The sequence below is a fragment of the Balaenoptera physalus genome (assembly GCF_965194825.1).
Source record: "Balaenoptera physalus genome assembly, chromosome: 4".
NCBI classification, from domain to species: domain Eukaryota; kingdom Metazoa; phylum Chordata; class Mammalia; order Artiodactyla; family Balaenopteridae; genus Balaenoptera; species Balaenoptera physalus.
Genome location: NC_138891.1, coordinates 135171018 through 135192064, shown reverse-complemented (window position 1 = coordinate 135192064; position 21047 = coordinate 135171018). Strand labels below are relative to the sequence as shown.

Below are 21047 nucleotides of genomic sequence, written 5' to 3'. Positions count from 1 at the left end.
ACAGTCGCAAACTGTCAACTATTTATACCACTCGTGAGTGAGGAAAAGTTAAAAAAGTCATGAGTGATACATCATATAACAGAACATAGAATACAAATGTTCACACAGAAATAACTGTATGAAAAAAGTGGCTACATGCTTAACTACATTGTTAAAAGGAAAAAAAAAAAGGAAACAGGACCCAGAAGTGTAACCCCAGTTTTGTTTCAGTCTTATACACAAGCTGGCACATTTGCAAACAACTGCATGTATTTAGAAAAAAAAGTCTAGGGAGAAATACACTAAAATGAGAATAGTGATTTTTCTTGGACACCAGGTTGTTTTAATTTTATTCTTTTTACGTTTCTGGGTTTTCCACGTTTTCTATAAAGAAAATGTATTGCTATTAAAATGATGAAACAATGAAATTTAAAAAATGCATTGGGAAGACTGAGCGAGGCAGGTCCTGGCCTGGCAGCAGGGCAAGTGGGGTGTGACCTAGAAAGGGCCCCGCTGTCTGCCTGTCTTTATTTTCAAGAAAAAACAGAAATTCGGTTCTTTTTTTTTTTAAGTGAAATCTCCAGATTTTTAAATGTTGGCACTAATTGGAAAAAAAAAATTAAACATTGTGGACCAAACACAGACTTTAGGCCACGTGATCTGCAACTTCTGATTTAAACTTAAAATTTTCCCACAAAGTGCTCTACGTAATTTTGGCTTTGCTACTGTGACTGTCAAAAAACAGAGGCACATTTATTTATAATTATAGTGATGTTTTACTGGAGAGAAACAGAATGGAAACTTGTAAGTCCCACAAGCCTCAAAATTAAATTATTTAATGTAACTAAAATGTCCTAAACAAGTGAAAGTATCTAGAAACAAACCAACAAAAAAAGCAAAGGCCCTCTTGCATGATCAAATCTGTAATTGGAAAAGAAAACAAAATTAGCCTCTATTTGAGTTTTCAGTGACCCCCTCAGCTTTTCCAAATAGGGACATTCACATTCAACACACCTCTTTGTTTCTTTTACCAAAACCAACCTCTAACCTGAAAAAATATCTACAAAATGCTTTCCAAATAGAAAACACAGTGAAACAGGTTGGTCTGTGATGTGAAACTGTCAAAGGCTTTAACAAATACTTCTAATATTTAGAGGCGCTCTGTCAACCCACAAATGTACTTCCCTAGTCAAGGCTAAGGAATGCTAGTCAACAGATCAGCTGTGACTTCCTCTTACTGAAATCTTCTTGTATGGCTCTAAGATACCATATTTACTAAATGCCAAGCAGGGCCAGCTTCACGGGCATGTGACCTGTGCAGCGGCACAAAGCTGTACTCCTAGGAGGGCACCTGGTTTGAAGCTCTGCTTTACCATCCTGAAATTCCCAATAGTTTTTTCACAAGGGGCCTCACATTTTCATTTTGCACCGAGCCCCACAAATTATGTAGCCGGTCCTCATGGACTGGTCCGTTTATTACAGATGATTAGGTTTGTAATTTATAATTACTTAAGAAATAGATAAATGCGATCCAGAGATAGGACTCAAATCCCAGTTCAGAATTTTTGTTAAGCAAGTATCGTTACAATGGACAGTTAATGATGAAAACGAAGTCATCTGGAAACTACTCCTCTAACAAATTAACCATCTGTAATTTTTCTACATTGCCTACCTGTTCTTGACCATAGACTCATTCCAAATCGCATACAGTTGCACCTGCTGTCACGTGACACATAACTACCCTTTTTACTGGTCACCTAAGGGTTCATCCACAAGTTAACTTGACACAGTTTGCCACCTTCCTGCTAATGGACATGCATAGACACTTCAATGTATCAGTATATCTTCATGAATATAAGTTTGTTTTTTTTTTCTGATGGGGGGTTTGTACTGTCTGCCTAGGATAAAAGTAACATGGAAAAAAAAAAAAAAAAAAGTAACATGGACATCCCTAGACTTTAAGTGAATAGTAGAAGTGTTTTCTAAGGGGGCTGTGCTCATAATTGATCCTGATCCAGCACTGTATCCACCAGCCACATTCTCAAAAGCACTGAGCATTCCTATTTTTAAAAATTTTGCTTATTTAGTAATCTAAAAATGACTTAGCTGATAATTTTTTTTTTTTTTTTTTTTTGGCGCACCGTGTGGCATGCAGGATCTTTGTTCCCCGACCAGGGATTGAACTCACGCCCTGTGCATTGGAAGAGTGGAGTCCTAACCACTGGACTGCGAGGGAATTCCCACAATAATTTTAACTTAGTCTTCACTTAATTCATTGAACAAGGTAAACAAGGACTTGGATTTTGCCTTTCTTCTTCCCCTATGTGTCTATACTGCAAATCAAATGATGGCAAACTGTAAAAAAGCTTGAAAAGAAGGTGAGAGACAGAATGAGGGGCCGGAATAAATTTCAAAATGGAACACCAGTTTAGAAGCTGAGAATTAATAGTTCATTAGATGAATAACTTCCTTATTAGACCAAATTTGGCCCACAAGCCTAAATAAACCAGATTTTGACACCTGAAAAAGATGAAGACCAAAAGATGCCTCTTGCCCTTTCAAGACAGGAAGGCTTTTTATACATCTTCTCTTGAAACCGATGAGTCAACTTCCAGCAAACTAAGCAGCCATGTGGTTAGACAGCTGAGTTCTCTGACGGCCAGCGTCCTTTCAGCCTTCAGATGCGTGGGGTGTTGTGAAATCTCTGTCCTTGGAGATGTAAAAAGTACAAGAGAACTATCTGCTTCCCATGGATTTGCTTACAATCCTGCCAAGAGGCAAGAACAAGCAGCTGGCCTCAGGTTCCGAAACAACCTCCCAACCCCAGCTCCCGGTAAGAATGCCAACAGAAATGTCGCTTACTATTTATACTGCACCTGGTAGACCACCAGCCTTGTGTCGTTGTGCAGGGACACGGGCTCCCAGCTCAGAGCCTGCTGGGCGTTGTACAGGTGAACCTTCAGGTTTCGAGGAGCAGGCAGCTGGAAGAGGGTGTCTTGACAGGGACAGAGAATAAGAGAAGGGGGGAGAGGCGGGAGAGAAAGGGAGGGTCAAGAGGAGAAAAATCGATTACAAAAATATTCCAATGCACTCTACCAGACCATTCCTACGCCTTGGTGTTTTTTTTTTTTTTTTAAACTAATTGTTATTGGAGTATAGTTGCTTTACCATGTTGTGTCAGTTTCTACTGTACAGCAAAATGAATCAGCCATACATATACATACATCCCCTCCTTTGGATTTCCTTCCCATTACGCCTCGGTGTTTGGTATTACCCGTTCTCCCCTACTCCTTTAGCCTTTGACTAAAGATGGCACCACTGACACAGGCCGTGGGAAAAGGAGGGGCTTGGGGCTGCCTTTCCACTTGCAGGTTCCAGTCCTTATGAACAGGTCCTGGGTGCGGGGTCTGGCTGAACTAGAACGCCTGTTTTACGTTTAGTAAGTGTGGGTAACTTAACAGCCCGGGCTTCCGTTTCTTCGTCAGGAATAAGGAATAAATAACAGTAGACTGCAGAAGGCCGTGGAGAAAATTAACTTGATGACCACTTGACGTGCATTAGACCCAGACTTATACCAAAGGAGTGTCTGGTAAACTTCCACAAACATGGGTGCACACATACACACGCACAGAAACACACCCCAAACCAGGCGTGCAAAGCCCACAGACACCTGGGAGGGTGAGGACTTGTCTTCTGGGCTTCATCAGAGTCGCTGTGTTTCTCAAAGACACCCCCAACATCACAAGCACTGAAGTTAAAATGCAGATTCACAGGCCCCACCCCAGACCAGGAATTCTGCATTTTCAACAAGCTTCCCAGCTGATTCTCATGCACACTGAAGTCTGAGAATTACAAACGACAGAATAACACATTCCCCAGGGAACTGCCACCAACATCTGAATCCCCCTTCTCGGGGTGACCTGGGAGACACAACTCCAAGCAGGTGCTTTACAGGATTGGGCTAGAGGCTGCCCGCACGGGAGCCTTTTCTCTAGTAAGAAAACAGACCTAATGATAGACTTTCTCTGAGATTGAAAGATTAATGGGGACTTCCCTGGTGGCGCAGTGGTTAAGAATCCGCCTGCCAACGCAGGGGACACGGGTTCAATCCCTGGTCCGGGAAGATCCCACATGCCACGGAGCAACTAAGCCTATACGCCACAACTACTGAAGTCCGCGAGCTATAGGGCCCGTGTGCTGCAACTACTGAAAGCCTGCGTGCCTAGAGCCCATGCTCCGCAACAAGAGAAGACACCGCAATGAGAAGCCTGTGCAACAAAGAGTAGCCCCTGCTCGCTGCAACTAGAGGAAGCCCGCGCAGAGCAACAAAGACCCGACGCGGCAGAAAAAAAAAAAAAAAAAAAAAAAGATTAATGAGAAACACCCAGAGGTGGAAAGTAAAGCTTGAAAAACATGCCGTTCCAGAATTCAAAGCAGGAAACTCAAACCACACAATTTCAGTAAATGCATCCAATCTTAAAGAAAGAAGGATGCCCAGATCAGCTGATAGCCTGGCTTGCTGCTCTCTTCTGAAAGGTACATTACCTAGAGTCTGTGGCCACTTGTTTACTTACAGAATGTCCACTGTCTTCACAGCTATGACCTTGGGCTGACCTCCATTCTAGATCTTAATTCAACCAGCTCACCAACACTGCTGCCAACTCATGCCAGGCCTCATGGAAGCCGGGCCAAAGGCGCAGCGTGGCGGCAGGCTGGTCTCCTGGTCGGGCCCGTCCCACCCACTGTGGCTGCTATAGCCCAGTGGATGCCAGAGCATTTCTGAGCTGAGAAATGAAGTTCTGCTTCCAGGGAGGGATGTGCAGGGTCTCAGGGGTGAGTGCTTGGTTAGGGCTGGGCACCCATCAGAGCATCCCGGAGACCTTCTGCTGTCTATATTAGCTTCCTAGTTTTAAAAAATTAATTAATTAATTAATTAATTGTTTTTTGGCTGTATTGGATCTTCATTGCATGCAGGCTTTCTCTAGTTGTGGCGAGCTGGGGCTACTCTTTGTTGTGGTGAGTGGGCTTCTCATTGCGGTGGCTTCTCTTGTTGCGGAGCACAGGCTCTAGGCACACGGGCTTCAGTAGTTGTGGCACGTGGGCTCGGTAGTTGTGGCTCGCGGGCTCTAGAGCGCAGGCTCAGTAGTTGTGGCTCATGGGCCCAGTTGCTCCGCGGCATGTGGGATCTTCCCGGTCCAGGGCTCAAACCCGTGTCCCCTGCACTGGTAGGCGGATTCTTAACCACTGCGCCACCAGGGAAGTCCCCAGTTTCCTATTGATGTTGAAATAAATGACCCCAAATGTAGTGTCTTAAAACAACCCAGATTTATGCTCTTATAGCTCTGGAGGTCAGAAGTTTGCAGTAGGTCTCACTGGGCCCATGTCAAGGTGTCGGCAGGGCTCTGTTCCTTCTGGAAGCTTGCCTTTTTCCTTGCCTAGAAGCTGCTCACATTCTTCGGCTCATGGCCTCTTCCTCCGGCAATGCTGGGCTGAGTCTTTCTTGTGCTGCCGTCTCTTTGGTTCTGACTCTCTTGCCTACCTCTTCCATCTTCCAAGGACCCTTGTGATTGCACTGGGCCCACAGAGCCCGACAATCCAGGATAATCTCCCCAGCTCAGGACCCGTAATTTAATCACGTCTGCCAAATCCCTTTTGCCATGTAAGATAACGTGGTCACAGGTTCTGGGGATGAGGATGTGGACATCTTTGGGGACCCTTATTCAGGCTGCCACAGGCCTCCTCCCCATCTCCCCATCTCTGGGGAGGAGCCAGAAGGCATTCCCTCTCCCTCTGCCCTTCTCCTGGCACCCTCCCCCCCGTCTAAACATTCAGCTGAGAAAGGGAGCGACAGGGGACCAGCGAAGTCTTCCACCCCAACTGGCACGTGGACCAGAAGAAAGCCTTCTGGAAAAGTTGGGGTCTCCAGATGAGTCTTCCACTTTCTTCAACTTTCATTTTACTGAGGTGTGGAGAGAGGACCTGCAGTTTTGCTCTCGTATTTGAGTTTCTTGGACTCCCCTGTCTCACCACATTCAGAGAAGAAAATGAGTCTTACGGCTGTAGATTTCACAGTGAAGTACCAGAGGCTGCCCACTCATTAACACCAACAGCTTCAACCCCGGCCCTGCACGCCTCTCAGGAGGCCCGTCCCTCAACAGCTTCCCGTGGCCTCCTCCTTGTTCCTGGGAAGCACCGGGCACCCTCTCACCTCGCCTTGCCCTTGCTGCTGCCCTTCTCTGGAGCCTTCTTTCCCCCTGTGCCAGGCTCTCTCCCCCGCTCCCTTCATGTCTCTGCTCAGATGCCACCTTATCAGAGTAGCTTCCTGCCTATGAAGCCCAGGGCAGGGGACTCCCGATCCCTGCTTTCCTTTTCTCCTGGCTTTCCCACCACCTGCGTCCTTTGTTTACACCCCGGTGGTGAGAGGCATGGATTCCAGAACTTGACTGCCTGGGTTCAAAGCCATGCGCTCTTTGTGGGACCTTGAGCAAGCTGTTTCCCTCTCTGTGCCTCGGTTGTCTCACCTGCGAAATGGAAATGAAAACAGTGAAGACTTCAAAGGGTTATTATGAGGAATGAGTGGGTTAATTTCACATGCGGGGCTGAGAACAGTGCGAGCACCACGTGATCGTTTCCTCTCCTCCTTGCTAGCAGCTCACTGACAGTCTCGCCCGACACTAGAGCGGCGAGCTCCAGGAGGGCTGGGTGTTGCCACACTTGGGGGCCGTTTCATCCCCAGTGCCTGGAGGACCAGGCACGCAGGATCTGGGGAGCGAGCGGCCTGCAGCCCAGCGGCCTGAGTTGCTTCAGGGATTATGTAGCTAGTTTCTGTGTCCTCAGTGTTGCATTTGTCCACCCGAAACCCACGCTAAGCTCAGTCTCTCTTTCTCTTCCTTGCTTTGTGTGTAAGTCCTGCCTTTTCTCTGGTCTCAGAGGCTGGGGCAGGGAGTGGGTACAACTCTGGACCATGGAGTTATCTGGATGGCTCTAAAAGGTCCATATATTTAGGGCCATAGCACCTGCTGTCAACAGTGTTGACAAAAGCTCTGTGGGAAGGGAAGAGAATTTCTGGACAAAGGGCTTTGCCTGGAATCCTGATCCTGCCACCTAGAGCCATGGGATCCTACCACGACCCCACCTGAGCCTCAGTTTCCCCATGAATAATGAAATGATACCATCTCTCCCAGAGATGGAGTGAGGGGCAAATGAGGGACCACGAATGAAAGGCAAACCAGACACTGCTGCCTAAGTGTGATTTTTAAGACGTGCCTATTTCAGGGTGTCCTGATGGACGGCTGCTTCTGCAGGTGGCGCGCCACAACCCGATACCCAGACCCTGCCTTCAGTGACCACCAACAGGGGGCCCAGCCCCATGCTGACCACTGTATTCAATGGTCTGACCCTGCTGTAGGCAGAACAGTGGCCCCTCCCAAAGATGTCTGTGTCCTAATGTAGTCACAGGACACAGATATCTTTGGGAGGGGATGAAACCTAGGGTTCTGAGGAGGACACGGGGCGTGCACAGCCGTGTCGCTGACAGGGTCTTGCTGCTCCGGCTGGGTGTCAGGCCTGAGCCTCTGAGGTGGGAGAGCTGAGTTCAGGACACTGGTTCACCAGAGACCTCCCGGTCCCACATAATATCAAACAGCAAAAGCCCTCTCGGAGATCTCCATCTCAACGCTAAGACCCAGCTCCACTCAACGACCAGCAAGCTACAGTGCTAGACACCCTATGCCAAACAACTAGCAAGACAGGAACACAACCACACCCATTAGCAGAGAGGCTGCCTAAAATCATAATAAGATCACAGGCACCCCAAAACACACCACCGGACGCGGTCCCGCCCACCAGAAAGACAAGATCCAGCCACATCCACCAAAACACAGGTACCACTCGCCTCCACCAGGAAGCCTACACAACCCACTGAACCAACCTTACCCACTGGGAGCAGACACCAAAAACAACAGGAACTATGAACCTGCAGCCTGTGAAAAGGAGACCCCAAACACAGTAAGTTAGGCAAAATGACAAGACAGAAAAATACACAGCAGATGAAGGAGCAAGGGAAAAACCCACCAGACCAAACAAATGAAGAGGAAATAGGCAGTCTACCTGAAAAAGAATTCACAGTAATGATATTAAAGATGATCCAAAATCTTGGAAATAGAATGGAGAAAATACAAGAAACGTTTAATAAGGACCTAGAAGAACTAAAGAGCAAACAAACAATGATGAACAACACAATCAATGAAATTAAAAATTCTCTAGAAGGAATCAATAGCAGAATAACTGAGGTAGAAAAACGGATAAGTGACCTGGAAGATAAAATAGTGGAAATGACTACCACAGGGCAGAATAAAGAAAAAAGAATGAAAAGAGTTGAGGACAATCTCAGAGACCTCTGGGACAACATTAAACGCACCAACATTCGAATTACAGGGGTCCCAGAAGAAGAAGAGAAAAAAAAAGGGACTGAGAAAATATTTGAAGAGATTATAGTTGAAAACTTCCCTAATATGGGAAAGGAAATAGTCAATAAAGTCCAGGAAATGCAGAGAGTCCCATACAGGATAAATCCAAGGAGAAACATGCCAAGACACATCTTAATCAAACTATCAAAAATTAAATTCAAAGAAAAAATATTAAAAGCAGCAAGGGAAAAGCAACAATTAACATACAAGGGAATCCCCATAAGGTTAACAGCTGATCTTTCAGCAGAAACTCTGCAAGCCAGAAGGGAGTGGCAGGACATATTTAAAGAGATGAAAGGGAAAAACCTACAATCAAGATTACTCTACCCAGCAAGGATCTCATTCAGATTCGATAGAGAAATGAAAATCTTTACAGACAAGCAAAAGCTAAGAGAATTCAGCACCACCAAACCAGCTCTACAACAAATGCTAAAGGAACTTCTCTAGGCAGGAAACACAAGGAAGGAAAAGACTTACAATAACAAGCCCAAAACAATTAAGAAAATGGTAATAGGAACATTCATATCGATAACTACCTTAGATGTAAATGGATTAAATGCTCCAACCAAAAGACAGAGACTGGCTGAATGGATACAAAAACAAGACCCATACATATGCTGTCTACAAGAGACCCACTTCAGACCTAGGGACACATACAGACTGAAAGTGAGGGGATGGAAAAAGATATTCCATGCAAATGGAAATCAAAAGAAAGCTGGAGTAGCAATACTCATACCAGACAAAATACTTTAAAATAAAGACTATTACAAGAGACAAAGAAGGACACTACATAATGACCAAGGGATCAATCCAAGAGGAAGATATAACAATTGTAAATATTTATGCACCCAACATAGGAGCACCTCAATACATAAGGCAAATGCTAACAGCCATAAAAGGGGAAATTGACAGTAACACAATCATAGTAGGGGACTTTAACACCCCACTTTCACCAATGGACAGATCATCCAAAATGAAAATAAATAAGGAAACGCAAGCTTTAAATGATACATTAAACAAGATGGACTTAATTGATATTTATAGGACATTCCATCCAAAAACAGCAGATTACACTTTCTTCTCAAGTGCTCATGGAACATTTTCCAGGATAGATCGTATCTTGGGTCACAAATCAAGCCTTGGTAAATTTAAGAAAACTGAAATCGTATCAAGTATCTTTTCTGACCACAACACTATGAGACTAGATATCAATTACAGGAAAAAATCTGTAAAAAAACCAAACAGTGCACTACTAAATAACCAAGAGATCACTGAAGAAATCAAAGAGGAAATCAAAAAATACCTAGAAACAAATGACAATGAAAACACGACGACCCAAAACCTATGGGATGCAGCAAAAGCAGTTCTAAGAGGGAAGTGTATAGCAATACAATCCTACCTCAAGAAACAAGAAACATCTCAAATAAACAATGTAAACTTACACCTAAAGCAATTAGAGAAAGAACAAAAACCCCCCAAAGTTAGCAGAAGGAAAGAAATCATAAAGATCAGATCAGAAATAAATGAAAATGAAATGAAGGAAATGATAGCAAAGATCAATAAAACTAAAAGCTGGTTCTTTGAGAAGATAAACGAAATTGATAAACCATTAGCCAGACTCATCAAGAAAAAAAGGGAGAAGACTCAAATCAATAGAATTAGAAATGAAAAAGGGGAAGTAACAACTGACACTGCAGAAATACAAAGGATCATGAGAGATTACTACAAGCAACTATATGCCAATAAAATGGACAACCTGGAAGAAATGGACAACCTGAACCAGGAAGAAATAGAAAATATAAACAGACCAATCACCAGCACTGAAATTGAAACTGTGATTAAAAATCTTCCAACAAACAAAAGCCCAGGACCAGATGGCTTCACAGGCAAATTCTATCAAACATTTAGAGAAGAGCTAACACCTATCCTTCTCAAACTCTTCCAAAATATAGCAGAGGGAGGAATACTCCCAAACTCATTCTACAAGGTCACCATCACCCTGATATCCAAACCAGTCAGATGCCACAAAAAAAAAGAAAACTACAGGCCAATATCACTGATGAACATAGATGCAAAAATCCTCAACAAAATACTAGCAAACAGTATCCAACAGCACATTTAAAGGATCATACACCATGATCAAGTGGGGTTTATCCCAGGAATGCAAGGATTCTTCAATATATGCAAATCAATCAGTGTGATAAACCATATTAACAAATTGAAGGAGAAAAACCATATGATCATGTCAATAGATGCAGAAAAAGCTTCTGACAAAATTTAACACCCATTTATGATAAAAACCCTCCAGAAAGTAGGCATAGAGGGAACTTACCTCAACATAATAAAGGCCATTTATGACAAACCCATAGCCAACATTGTTCTGAATGGTGAAAAACTGAAACCATTTCCACTAAGATCAGGAACAAGACAAGGTTGCCCACTCTCACCACCATTATTCAACATAGTCTTGGAAGTTTTAGCCACAGCAATCAGAGAAGAAAAAGAAATAAAAGGAATCTAAATTGGAAAAGAAGAAGTAAAACTGTCACTGTTTGCAGATGACATGATACTATACATAGAGAATCCTATAGATGATACCAGAAAACTACTAGAGCTAATTAATGCATTTGGTAAAGTAGCAGGACACAAAATTAATGCACAGAAATCTCTTGCATTCCTATACACTAATGATGAAAAATCTGAAAGAGCAATTAAGGAAACACTCCCATTTACCATTGCAACAAAAAGAATAAAATACCTAGGAATAAACCTACCTAAGGAGACAAAAGACCTGTATGCAGAAAACTATAAGACACTGATGAAAGAAATTAAAGGTGATACAAACAGATGGAGAGATATATCATGTTCTTGGATTGGAAGAATCAACATTGTGAAAATGACTATACTACCCAAAGAAATCTACAGATTCAGTGCAATCTCTATTAAACTACCAATGGCATTTTTCACAGAACTAGAACAAAAAATTTCACAATTTGTATGGAAACACAAAAGACCCTGAGTAGCCAAAGCAATCCTGAGAAAGAAAAATGGAGCTGGAGGAATCAGGCTCCCTGACTTCAGACTATACTACAAAGCTACAGTAATCAAGACAGTATGATACTGGCACAAAAACAGAAATATAGATCAATGGACCAGGAGAGAAAGCCCAGAGATAAACCCACGCACCTATGGTCAGCTAATCTATGACAAAGGAGGCAAGGATATACAATGGAGAAAAGACAGCCTCTTCAATAAGTGGGTCTGGGAAAACTGGATAGCTTCATGTAAAAGAATGAAATTAGAACACTCCCTAAGGCCATACACAAAAATAAACTCCAAATGGATTAAAGACCTAAATGTAAGGCCAGACACTATAAAACTCTCAGAGGAAAACATAGGCAGAACACTCTATGACATAAATCACAGCAAGATCCTTTTTGACCCCCCTCCTAGAGAAATGGAAATAAAAACAAAAATAAACAAATGGGACCTAATAAAACTTAAAAGCTTTTGCATAGCAAAGGAAACCATAAACAAGATGAAAAGACAACCCTCAGAATGGGAGAAAATATTTTCAAACGAAGCAACTGACAAAGGATTAATCTCCAAAATATACAAGCAGCTCATGCAGCTCAGTATCAAAAAAACAAACAACCGGGGCTTCCCTGGTGGCGCAGTGGTTAAGAATCTGCCTGCCAATGCAGGGGACACGGGTTCGAGCCCTGGTCCGGGAAGATCCCACATGCTGCAGAGCAACTAAGCCCGTGCGCCACAATTACCAAGCCTGCGCGCCACAACTACTGAAGTCTGTCTGCCTAGAGCCCGTGCTCTGCAACAAGAGAAGCCACTGCAATGAGAAGCCTGCACACTGCAACGAAGAGTAGCCCCTGCTCGCCACAACTAGAGAAAGCCCACATGCAGCAACGAAGACCCAACACAGCCAAAAAATAATAAATAAGTAAAATAAATAAATTTATTTTAAAAAACCCCTGAACAGCCCAATCCAAAAGTGGGCAGAAGACCTAAACAGTCATTTCTCCAAAGAAGATATACAGATTGCCAACAAACAAATGAAAGGATGCTCAACATCACTAATCATTAGAGAAATGCAAATCAAAACTACAATGAGGTATCACCTCACACCAATCAGAATGGCTATCATCAAAAAATCTATAAACAATAAATGCTGGAGAGTGTGTGGAGAAAAGGGAACCCTCTTGCACTGTTGGTGGGAATGTAAATTGATACAGCCACTATGGAGAACAGCATGGAGGTTCCTCAAAAAAACTAAGAATAGAACTACCATATGACCCAGCAATCCCACTACTGGGCATATACCCTGAGAAAACCATAATTCAAAAAGAGTCATGTACCACAATGTTCATTGCAGCTCTATTTACAACAGCCAGGACATGGAAGCAACCTAAGTGTCCGTCAACAGATGAATGGATAAAGAAGATGTGGCACATATATACAATGCAATGTTACTCATCCATAAAAAGAAACGAAATTGAGTTATTTGTAGTGAGGTGGATGGACCTAGAGACTGTCATACAGAGTGAAGGAAGTCAGAAAGAGAAAAACAAATACCGTATGCTAACACACATATATGGAATCTAAAAAAAAAAAAAAAGGTTCTGAAGAACCTAGGGGCAGGACAGGAATAAAGTCGGAGATGTAGAGAATGGACTTGAGGACACGGGGAGGGGGAACAACGGTAAGCTGGGACGAAGTGAGAGAGTGGCATGGACATATATACACTACCATAAGTAAAATAGATAGCTAGTGGGAAGCAGCCGCATAGCACAGGGAGATCAGCTGGGTGCTTTGTGACCACCTAGAGGGAGGGTGGGAGGGAGACACAAGAGGGAGGAGATATGGGGATATGTGTATATGTATAGCTGATTCACTTTGTTATAAAGCGGAAACTAACGCACCATTGTAAAGCAGTTATACTCCAATAAAGATGTTTAAAAAATTAAAAAAAAAAAAGAAATTTAGGGTCCTAATCAGAAGACCTAAAAACAGATTATCCTGGAGTATTTGGGTGGACCCAATGTCACCACAAGGATGTTTGTCTAGAAGCTGGAAAAGGCAAGGAAATGATTCTTCCCCTAGAACCCTCAGAAAGGAACACATCCCTACAACATCTTGATTTTAGCCCAGTGAAAGCTGCATCTGACTGCTGACCTCCAGAACTGTAAGACACTAAATTTGGTTCTAGGTATCTTCACCATAAGCCTCTTTGCCACAGACATTTTTGCCACAGCATTTTCACTGCAAACATTTTTGCCAAATAACTAATTTGCCGTAAGGCAATTTAGCTGTAAAAAAGTAAAATAATGAAAAATAAAAGAGAGACATTACGCAAGACATAATGAAACATGAAAAGTGATAACAAAACTTAGAAGACTTTATTGCAAAATACAAAATATTTGAATCCACTGAAAATGTGTGTAGATGCATGGCAATACTGCGCAAACAACAGATTTTATTTTGTGGGCTTTACAAAGCACTTGTCTTCAAAGTCTTTCGTTCATCATGTTATACATTGTTTTGTTTTGTTTTGTTTTTTTGCTTATTGACTTGTTTCATGCTTTCTCTTTTTCAGTAAGATTTCCTCTTTCATTAAGCGAGGTGTCAGTTTCTGAACACTGGGATGCATGTTTGTAATTGAGCTTTGTACTGCGTTGTGAAAGCCTCTACACTATTGCGTGGTCTTGCATATTGTCACATGTCTCTTGATAAACATTTAGTTCTATGGGAAACGTTGGTCCAATGCTGCGCCTTTAAGGCCGTTGGTCTCTTTCTCTTCCAAGGTAGTGTGTTTCAAAATCAGAAACCAAATCATCGTCATCTGTCAGCTCGATAAAGTGATCAGTAACTTCACTAACTGGAAGAAACGCTGACACATTTCAACCACTTGAAACCAAACCATGAAACCAAACCGTCAACCAGTTATTTTATCTTTTATGGCAAAATCGCCTGATGGCCAATTAGTTAGGCGGCGAACATGTTTGAGGTGCCAAGTTGGTAGTCATTCGTTACAGCAACAACAGGAAACTAATACAGTCCCTGGAGGTGGACACCAGGCCTTCAATGACACCCCAGCTCCTACAAGATAAAAGCTCACAGTCCTAAGTAGGGTGTACAAAGCCCCACTCTACTTGCTTCTCCATGGTCTTTGGGGCAGTGGTTCACTAACTGTTAATGGTAAGAAGAGATAACCTAGGGAGGTGCCAAGTGTGTCCTCTGCACCTCACAACCACAGCTCCTTCTGTTCCACCCTCCTGCCCCAACCAGCCACCTCCGATCCACCCTGGATCCAGGTGTTTGAGATTTTATACGTTTTTAAGAATAGTCTCTCCTGGGTCTTAACAGCATAGTTTGATAAACACACATCACACACAGATAATAAAATAAAGTACTGCTAACATCAAAATTAATCATTTAATCTTGACAATCGAACACCCTTCAGGATCTTCCCATGGATGGGTCATTATGATGAACATCAATGATCTCACCTCCCTGCAGATGAGGAGAAGTCAAAAAGACATTCCCTGAATCCTCACCCATAACCAGGAAGCTGCTCTCGTCTGTAAATACTGGACATCAGCTTATTTACCTAGACCATTTGTCTCTTCCTATAAAGGATGGTTTGGTTTCCCAGGGAGTAAAGTGGGGCTCTTATCTACTTCAAAATATGGGTGAGAAAATTCGGAGAGATAATGTATAGAAAGCACTTAACAGCTTGTCTGAGTTAAAAGAGAAGCCCAATAAATGGTGGCCATTACTATCATTTATAGAGTTTGCCCCCAAACATTCCAGTTACATAGTAGTTTCCACTGTTGAGATTATGGACAAACAGGAGTTACTTAATACACATTTATCTGCAATGGTTTTTATGTGGTTGGGGATTTCTCAGTGGTCTCTAAGCTCCGAGAAGCTTTGGATGTTCAAGTCAGCAAGTCAGGGTGAGAAAATTTTGTGGCCTAAGGACATTCCAATCTGCTAGACAATAAGCAGCAGCTATGACAATTACAAATAGAAGCCTTAATTCTTCAACATTCGGGTAATTGAATTACTAAAGAGTGGTTGACTTACTGCACTTTAATGCTTTGATTAGCTTCTATCTAAAGCAGCACCTACTACAGATTGGGTCAGGTCCGATATTTTACATATGTTATCCTTCTAACAACTCGAAGGGGTAGATATTGCAAGTCTCCCTTTAAAAATTTTGTTTCCAGTACTTGTATTTTCTCCCCCCTCTGACCATAAAAGCAATTGCGTGACTACTGAAGGACACCTGTAAATTATGGAGAAGTCTGGAAATTTTACTACTTACTACCCGTTTACTATATAATCGTTAATCTTTTCACTTTGTGTTTTGACCAACAAAGAGTTTCTCTTAAAAATATCCCGGTTAGTTTTTAATTGTTTATTATGCAAAATTTCAAATAGTCACAAAAAACAGATTAGTATAATGTGGTGCTGCTTTGCAAAGGATCTGTGGTGAAGGACCAGTTTATTTCCAATGCATCACACAGAACCAAACTTTTGCAGAATACAATCAAAGATAATCACTAGAAAGATGGACCTGCCCATGCGTGTTGTAGCAATATCAAATCGCAAAGTTTCGAAATACTTCTGTCAACCTCTGGACTATTGGCAGACAAGTCACAAACAGTTCACAGACTAATCAGGAGCAGCACTAGTATAAAGGACCACCTTGGGCAATTACCAACATTTTACCAATGCCCAAATCTCATCTGAAGGAAGCAGGGAAGGGGCAGACATAGGTCGTTCAAGGCTTGAAGCTGGGGAGGAGCAGAGTCAAGATTCAAACCCGGGCTTCCCTGGTGGCGCAGTGGTTGAGAGTCTGCCTGCCAATGCAGGGGACACGGGTTCGAGCCCTGGTCTGGGAGGATCCCACATGCCGCGGAGCAACTGGGCCCGTGAGCCACAACTACTGAGCCTGCGCGTCTGGAGCCTGTGCTCCGCAACAAGAGAGGCCGCGATAGTGAGAGGACCGCGCACCGCGATGAAGAGTGGCCCCCACTCGCCGCAACTGGAGAAAGCCCTTGCACAGAAACGAAGACCCAACACAGCCATAAATAAATAAATAAATTGAAAAAAAAAAAAAAGATTCAAACCCATCTGTCCGACTCCCAGGGGAAACAGCCATTTAACCAGGAGCACATATCCCCATATGCAAGGCTCCCCTCAGCCAGGATCTACAGCATTTAAGGGCTTTAGCAAGAGATGCTGATTAAAGAAACAAACGCAAACAACACCTTGAGAATTCAAGTGGGAGGAAACTTCTAAATTCTTGAGACTTCTTAAGTGTTACCCAATCTATGATACCGGCTTTTCCATGGGAAAGAACCCAGCAAAACACAAACAAGTGGACATGCACAGAACGTTCTCACACATCCACCTTTGTCATTGTTCTCTCTTTCTCTCTCTCTCTCTTTTTGTAGTTTTTCTCTTTTGCTCATAAGTATGGTCAGTTAGTGTCAGAGGTAAGCAGGTGGCCGATCTCAGGTAAAGGGCCATCCAGATGGGAACGGAGCTGGGATTAACAGTCTGGTTCAGCTGACCGACCCCCTTACCTGCAAGGTAACATTTCTGGGTCCTGCCCTGAACGCTGCCCCGCCCCGCCCCGCCCCCTTCCCCCCCATCTATCCGTTCCCCATCCCGGGGGACTAACCATCGGGATTTCACACCCGATATCAAACACACCCGGCCACAGTAAGACTGAGTTACAGTCACAACCTCCAAGACGGAGGTCCCTGCCGGTGGCTGGCCTCCACGGCACGCAGCTGCCAGGAAGGCAGGCCTGGGACCTGCTTCTGGCTCAGGCCACTGGGGAGGACGTGCCAGACGGGGCTACGTTCAGGCGGCCCAGGAGAAGACTCTGTGGCCCGCAGAGGCGGCCTTTCCTCGAGCCCTGGATTCGGTTTTTCCTTTGTTCATTTTGAGACGTTCGGAGTCGGGCCGCGCTGGTGTTTGGGCGGCGGCGCGGGGGTGGGAGAGAAGGAGCTAGAGTGTGTCCAGATTCATGCAGGGGCAGCTTAAGCCCCTCCTTCCTGCCAGTGATGTCCAGGGCGCCGGGAGGGGCGAACGGCGTCCAGCGGCTCCTCCGCTGCGCCTGCTCCAAGCCCCGAGGTTGCCCGGAATTCTCCCCTACCACCCGACACCCACTTCGGGCTCCCCGCGGACCCGCCCGCTAGGGACACCCCCGTTTACCCCCAACCTATCGGGGTTCCCGTGGGCACCCCACCTACTCCGGGCTCCCCGCTGACACCCACCCGTGCGACAACGGTTCCGGCCGGCCTCGGGGCGGGGGGCCCAGGCCCCGCTTACCTGCCGGGGGCGCCGCTGCGTCGCAGCCACTGAGCAGTAACAGCAGCAGCAGCAGCAGTAACAGAGGCGGCGGCCGCATGGCCCGGGGCTCTGGGCGCCGCGGGCTCGGCGGCGCTCTGGGCGCGGCCCGGCCCCGGCGCTGGGTCGCCAAGCCGCTCACGTCGCCGCCTAGGTGGCCATGGCGAGCGCAGGGCGCTGGGGCCTGCCTCTTCCAGAGCGGCGGCGGCGCCGGCGGCGCGTCCCGGGCGGCAGGAGAGCCCTGCTCGGCCGCCGCGCCCAGCCCGGCCCCTCCCGGCGCCCGCGCTCCGCCCCGCGAGGCCGCCGCGCTCCTGCGCCCCGCCCGCCGCGGGGATTTTCCCGGCGCCCCCCATGCGCGCCGGCGCTCCCGGGAACCATGGCCCGGGGCCTCCCGGCCGCACCCCCCGACCCCGTCTCCCCGCGGCCGAAGCGCCCAGCGCGGCCAGATCCCGGCCTCTGCGGCCGCCCGAGCCGGGGTCTCACCGAGGCCGGACTCCCGGAGCGAGGCCTGGGCCTGGCACAGAGGACGGGGTGGGGTGGGGGGGGAGGGGGAACCCTGCCAGAGCCACCTTCGGGGGCCTTGCGACCCTTCTGGAAACACCCCCTCGAAACCCAAGGCCCTGGGTGGGCCTCGCGCGGAGCCCTCCATCCTCACCCCACCCCCTCTTCTCCCACTGCTCCCTGATTCCAGGGGTTGCGCAGTTGGAGCATTCCTCCCTCGAGCTGAAACTTTTGCTTGCTTATTAGTCTCTAAAGTACCTACTCAGCTTTGAACCCTTTTTTGAAAATAGGTTTTAAGGGTATAGTGGATTGAAAGAGCCTGCGAGAAGGAAGGAGTGGGGCTTCGGGGGCTAATGGGCGCCCAGTAGCGCGGAGGGGGAGAGAAATGTCCCACATTTCAAAACGGCCTGTGGGTTTGGCCCCGGTTCAGGCTGTAAAGGAGTGTATGAGGAAGTAACTGCGGGCGCTGGGGCTGCGGGGGTGTGTGTGGGAGGCCTGCGCTCAGGCTGAATCTGCGCTGTTTCCAGTTTGATGCCAGCGAGCATTTGAGTCTGCTGTTCTCCCAGGATGAGCTATGAAGCAAGTTTAGCAGGGAAGGAAGGGGGGCAAAAAAGGGAGGGAGTTGTGGGGATGGGACGGGGCGCGGAGACCAAGAGTGAAGGAAGAGGGTCGTCGGTCCCCCTGGGGGGCCCTGCTGGGCTAGTTGGCCACGTAATGTTTGGCAACATCCAGCTTTACTTTTGGACTTTTTGCATTTTATTTCCTTACTGTAGAACTCTTTTGAGGTCTACAGCCACTGTTGCAAACACATGTGATGAAATATCTTAGCAGTATTTGAATGGTACTTTGAGTGAGTTTTTCAAGACAAAGGCATGTTCATATGTTGTGAAAAAAGCAGAGTCCTTGCAAAAATGACGTATTGAGAAAGACTGGAGGAAATATGCCAAAACACAGATGTGAAATAGGGTGTGGGCTTATGAATGGTAACAGTTTTGTTTGTTTGTTTGTTTAATGCTTTTCTCTTTTTCCCCCAATGGGCATATTTTACTTTTATAATCAGGAAATTAAAAAAAAAAGTCAAGTTAAAGAAAATGACACAAGTTCATGTGTCTCAGCCCAGGCCAGGGAGGGCTTGTGATCTCCCTTGATGTAGAATTCTCAGGGGCAGCGGCAATGAAGCCTGTGGTCCTTGAGGGGTACCTGAAAACCCGCAGAGTATTTCTCCTCAGCTGGAGAATCTCCTTCCAGAGCTCTTCTCTGCTGAAACATAAGGGGTTTAGATTTTCCTTACAGTTCCTGGCAGAGTACTAAAAGGAGCCTACCCAGTTTGCCACTTGGGTGGGCATCCTTTTGTCACCTCAGGCACACAGTATCCCCAAAGCAAGTAACTGTCCCCCGATTCCAGGGCAGCTCTCCATAGAAAGGCCACTTATCTCCGTGGTTGGCCTTTCCTTTTCCTCTTCCTCCTGGCTGAGAGACTGTGAAGTCGTGGATAGATGACTGATTTCTACAGAATTCTCCATCTGAAGAGAACAGGAAGACAGTCTCACTGGCATTTCTGGTGAAGGATGTCTAGCACCCACTCCCTTTGTCTGGTTCCATCTATCCCCCTCAGAGCCCCATGCAGTAGCTCCGTTTATTGCACATAATCTTTGTAAGTGGGTTCCCTTCTCCAGCTGCTCCCCTTTGGAGGCAGATTTACTGAGAAACCACTGAAAGCTTACACCTCAGTAAAAGTGTGAAAGGGACCCCCCTTTCCACAACCTCTTCCACGGCCATGGAAGGGGCTCCCCGCACTGTGTTCACATGGTCATATGCTTTTGTGAAATCTGCCAAGTAAGAGATTTTAACCACAGTCATTCAGACCTCTGTCTCTTTCCTCTTCGACTTCTCCTTTAACACACTTCTCCTGTAGGGCTGTGTTGGGGTGACTCTGGTGTTTTTGAGAAATGTCTTGACATGATATAGCAACAGCAGACTGTGAAGTTAAAAGACACTTTTCTAAATTGTCAATAAGAAGAAACATTTTGATAAATCATTCTAGAGGAAAGTCTGAATTAACTTTCTATTCTTTCTCTAGAGCATATTTTATGTATTTTTAAATTTATTAATATATTTTATTTTATTTTATTTTCTTGGCTGTGCTGAGCGGCTTGCAAGACCTTAGTTCCCGGACCAAGGATCAAACCTATGCCCCCTGCAACGGAAGTACAGAGTCCTAACCACTGGGCTGCCAGGGAATTCCCTAGAGCAGATTTGAAAAGGTTGGATGTAGACGCAAAGATTACACAATCAAATATGTAGGTAAAGAGTATTAGAGAGGTTTGTCAGGCAGTGAGCTAACACAAATATTTTATTTTTCTGAATTTTGCAATGTTAGTGGTATTTGGCAGCTTTTAAAAATTTGTAACTTGTGATTTATTTTCTCATTCTAAATGAATACTTTTGTATCTAATTTTATGCTCTTAATTGTGTACTCTTTTACAAATTTATATAAACATAAACTTAAGCCTTACAAAACCTGAATCACCCCATTCCTTTCCGTTAATTTGCTGCCTTCTGACTAGTTGATCTTCATGCAAATAATCTAGAGGTGCTCCCCTCCCCTCCCTCAGGAGGGTGGATGAGGGGTGGAGAAAGAAGCCAACATTGGTTGATGGCCAGGGGTACTTCTGCATGTGTTACACCACTCAGCCCTCACACTTAGGACCCTCA

General features: G+C 45.3%; 1 protein-coding gene across 1 annotated transcript in view; it reads right to left on the bottom strand.

Moving 5' to 3' along the window:
- Positions 1–18495, bottom strand: part of IFNGR2 (interferon gamma receptor 2) — a 34410-nt gene extending 15915 nt beyond the window's left edge. The window contains exons 1-2 of the mRNA XM_082459120.1: positions 17814–18495; positions 2842–2974 (exon numbers count right to left, since the gene is read on the bottom strand). Of these exons, the coding sequence (XP_082315246.1) occupies positions 2842–2974; positions 17814–18480 (800 nt within the window). The 5' untranslated portion in view covers positions 18481–18495. The remainder of the gene's footprint in view (positions 1–2841; positions 2975–17813) is intronic.
- Positions 18496–21047: the final 2552 nt, after the last annotated feature.